The 4412-nt window shown below is 32.7% G+C and overlaps 1 protein-coding gene across 1 annotated transcript; it reads right to left on the bottom strand.

Moving 5' to 3' along the window:
* Nucleotides 1-682: 682 nt before the first annotated feature.
* On the bottom strand, nt 683-1473 carry LOC122295776. The gene has a single exon (XM_043105012.1). It carries the CDS (start codon nt 1456-1458, stop codon nt 961-963), a length of 498 nt encoding a protein of 165 aa, XP_042960946.1. The 5' UTR covers nt 1459-1473; the 3' UTR covers nt 683-960.
* Between the last annotated feature and the right edge of the window lie 2939 nt (nt 1474-4412).

The raw sequence follows: 4412 nt of genomic DNA, 5'->3' as shown, positions 1-4412 counted from the left end.
GAATGATAGTTAATTAGTGATTAATGGCAATCAAATTTAAATTATGTATTGGCACGCAATGGCTATCAACCTCTAATTATTATTTCGCAAGCCTCTGCCTTTCAGTCTGGAAGCCTTGTAGACGTCGACCTCCATTACCAGTCGAGAACTTCTTTCCCTCTCTTATTATAGAACTATTGTGACTTGTGAGATCAATGCGTCAATCTTTGATTAACTAACACATGGACATTGATGGATCTATTAGTCAATCAAAAGTTGACACATGGCATACTATTTTTTAATAAGAAATTAGGAGAGCCTCATAAAATTAAAATATTAATATCGTAAAATTAATATTACGATATCCTGATTTTTAAGGTGAAAATACATATCCTGATTTTTAAGCCAGCAGCGTCCATTTAATAAAAAAAAAAAAATAATAATTGAAAAATAAACCCAATACATTTTGTTTCCCTCCATTTCAGTCAAACCCGCTTCAGCACCTGCAAAAGCGTCCTTCATGTTCTCTTCACCCGTGTCCGTCATCGTCGTCTTCTCAGTAGGCGATCTATTAAGCGACGGGACGATGAGATAAAAATAGTTGTGACAAAAATACGGTTCACACGAAAAATATAAAAAAGGTTCCATTGTGATCACGGTTTCAAATTCTCCAGGGAGAAAATGGCAGCAAAAGACTGAACACTTGCTAATTAACACACTCTGGAACTGATTATATGCAAACAGCAGAACACCAAAAAACCAATCTACACACCGCGCATCCCTAACCAGTTAGCTACACCCTGAAATCTCAATAAATATACATATGTGCTTCTTCCTGTCTTTACTCCTTCATCCGGAAAAGAAAAGGAAAAAATAAAAAATAAATAGAAAGCATACAGTAATATCCAAAGCCAACAGAGTGCTGTAAGCAAGCAACTCATACAACAAAAGGGAAAAATCAAGAAGAAAAGCCACTCGCCACTACAAAGCACAGGCTTGGCGTTTAGGAGCCATGGCAAAGAAGAGCTCGATATCAGGTGGCTGGAAATACCCATTCTTTGACGGTTCCCTCTTCTCCTTCTTCTTCCCCAGGGACAACGGCTTCTTCCTCTTCGGAGGCGGCGGCGGCACCATTGCCACCGGTATCCTACACTCTAAGCGTCTGGGCGTCGAACAACCAGCCTCACAACAGGCCTCCTGATCCCTCTCCTCCATGATCACCAGCCAAATAATCACTCTCCCTCTACGCCCAAAGAGCAAGAAAAGTGCACCCACAGAAGGTGTGTGGGCAGCCTTCAGATCAGTTGGAAGACCTGAGAGATTGGTTTTAATGGTGGTTCGAGAATATACACAACTTTGCCAAGTTTTCCAAAAGAGCACCTTAAGATTATGAATGTGTGCAGCGGCTGGTTCTGGAAGTTGCCAGTGCCTTAATCCAGATTTGTGGTCCTTGTGAAAACAGCGAAGCACAAGTGTCATGGCCACCTGTCGAACGCACGCTAAGCTTTGATCCACGTAGAGGCGCACGTACGACAGTGCTTTCTAATTTATTGTTGCTCCTTTCAAATTATGTCTCTAAGTCTAATGGTCTAATCGATTTTTAAGTGTTGATAAAAGTTAGAATTAAATTACTATGCATCAATTTTATATTTTTTAAAATTAATTACGTACCAAATAACTTATGACCATTAGAGAGAAAAAAAAAAAGGGATTGTTACAGTAATTTTTCTTAATATTGATTCAGCTTATCATTGTTAAATGATTGTAGAAGTTGTCACATTTGTTAAAGAAAAAATCTTCTTATCATCCTCACACTTCACACACCACATTTATTTTAATTTTTTTTCATTTTTTCTATAATAAATATTAAGTGTATGGATGATAAATAGAATAATTTAATTAGTTTAATAAGAATAAAATAAAAAAAAATAAAAAATAATAAAAAATAATATTTTAATTTATAAAATGTGTGGTGTAGGATGATATGTAACATATTGTTAAAAGATGTTAAGAGTAGTGATGCAAAGGCTTAAAAATTGGAACTTTTGCACACAAGGATGTCTCATTATAATGAGAATGAGAGGTGCAAAGACTATAAATTAATGATGTTTCTGGATTTAGCTTTTAACTTTTTGAGAATGTAGCCTCAACTAACATTTTATTAAGTTTTTAAAGAATATGAAAAGTATTTTCTCTTCTAAATTAATTGATCAGCATGCATTTCATTATCAAATGCTTTTGTTCTTGCATTTTACTAGATGAAAAAAAAAAAAAAGAATAATAATAATAATAAAAAAGATGGGAAATGCTTATCGGACCGGTAGTCCATTTGCCTTTTATTTTTTCCTTTTAAATTAATAAAAAGGCAAAATACACTATCGGTCCATGTAATAGGGCTCAAAATACACTAGCTAGCCGATGAGCTTATTTACGTACACAAATTTCTCTTTTCTCAGATTCTACACAATTCCCAGGTCTACAAGTAGTTGACTTATAGGTAAATGACCCAATAAACAAATCTCTTAAAAAAAAAAAAAAAAGGATAAAGCTGCTTCTCTTTTTGTGAGCTTAATGTCGGCCCATGCACGACTTTCTACCACTATTTGTTACAAGGAAAAGTATAGTTGCAAATATAATTATGTATTAATCTGTACATTAATATGATGTGATTGATCAAAAAGTAGATTTTATTAAAAACAGTGTTAATTTAAATTTTAAGTATGAATAAATCAGTGTTGGTGTACAGATTAGTGCACAATCGTGCTTGTATGTAACAAAACTCTTATTACAAAGATTAGCATGAAGTAAGACTGTGAAACCGGGCCCCGTCCGGAACAAACTCGGACCGGTATCCGTTCTCCAAAATTTGGGTGTAATAGGGCTGGGTACCGGGTCAAATTGAGATATTAAGTAATATTTTATGGATTAAATTGAGATAAGTTTAGTTATTTTAAATTGAAATAAATTTAAATTTTTAATTTGAAATATATTAAGTAAATTGAAATGAGTTTAATTTTTTTATGAGAAATTTAAAAGTAGTGAATCTCAAAAAATTGATTTAAAATGAGTTGAGATAAGTTGAGTTTAATTTAACAACCAAACACAACTTTAGAGCATTGGTAATGGCTAGAATCCAAAATTTGGCTAAAAGTTGAGATTTTTGCTAAATCTGAAATTATTGAAGATATTAATCCATATTGGACTATCAATTCCAAAGTCAAAACAATAATATTATATTATGTATTTTAATAATAATATTTTTAATAATTATTTTTATATTTTGAAAATATACTTTATATATTAATTAATAATTTAATTTTTACTTAAGTTATTGTTTCTCAACTATTTTTTATATCAATCTAATTATCCAACATAATATACCTTTGTTTACTAATGAAAGTTTTAAAAAGAATTTGATAAAAACTTGTTGATTATTTGTAAATAAAATATGAGTTTGACGGGTGAGAAGTGACTTTCTAACTTTAGAAATTCTTTTAGAGTTAGTGTAGCTAAATATCTAAGTTAAAAGTTTTTAGTCAGTTAAATATAGGTCATTTATATAACACTTAACTATATTTTAAATTTCACTGACATTTAACTAGTCTAATACTAGTGCTCATACTTGTTTTTAATAGATAAAAGAGTTAAAGAAATTCTCAATTTAAAAGCTGATATTCCAATCAGAAATGCTAAACCCATCGATAGTTGAGTCCCGGTAGTGTGTTCAATGTCCTTTTTTTACTTAGTGAGTAAAGAAGTGTTTTTTTAATAATATTATAAATTTTCTTTTAAATATTTAAAAATGTTAAAAAACATGTATTAAATAAAACAAAAAAATAAAATAGATGACAATTGAAATACGCTTATCGGGTCCCAACTCGGTGGCAGTAGAGCCAACACTATAATCCAATTGGCCGACTTCCAACGTTTTCATTTGAATTTTCGGAGGATGAATAATAAAGCTAGTTAACGTGGTTTTAATTTGAATTTTAAACAAAATCTAAAGAATAGCAGTTCTAATCTTACAGTGATGAAAGAAAACGAGAAGATACAGATGTCCCCCCTTTCCCCTCCCCAACGTTCATGCATGCGATACACACATGAATATATACACGCCTGTATATTTAGTATTCCAGGATTCCTTACACAAACAGGTTGTCATTCGAGAGAGTTGTGGTTTATTGTGGCTCATGCTTCAATAGAGAGAAGGGCGGTTTTCACGGCGAGCAAGACGCATCCGATGATCCGAACTATAAGAATTGCAGTAAATCTGTTGCTGGTCCGATTCGTATTCTTCGCCGAAGGGATTTTCATTGATTCAGCTAAGAGATTCACAATTAGACCTGATCCCAAACGTGGCCCTACTCTCTTTTCAATCGTTGCTCGAGTGAGAAGACAAAAGGTCCTAACTCCCTCATGTAAAATCTTTCGAA

This window comes from Carya illinoinensis, chromosome 15, assembly GCF_018687715.1.
Source record: "Carya illinoinensis cultivar Pawnee chromosome 15, C.illinoinensisPawnee_v1, whole genome shotgun sequence".
In the NCBI taxonomy this organism is placed as follows: Eukaryota; Viridiplantae; Streptophyta; class Magnoliopsida; order Fagales; family Juglandaceae; genus Carya; species Carya illinoinensis.
This window is presented reverse-complemented; position numbering and strand designations above follow the sequence as displayed.

Excerpts from the sequence above, each read along its gene's own strand:
- LOC122295776 (XM_043105012.1), bottom strand. The coding sequence starts at position 1,458 with ATGACACTTGTGCTTCGCTGTTTTCACAAGGACCACAAATCTGGATTA.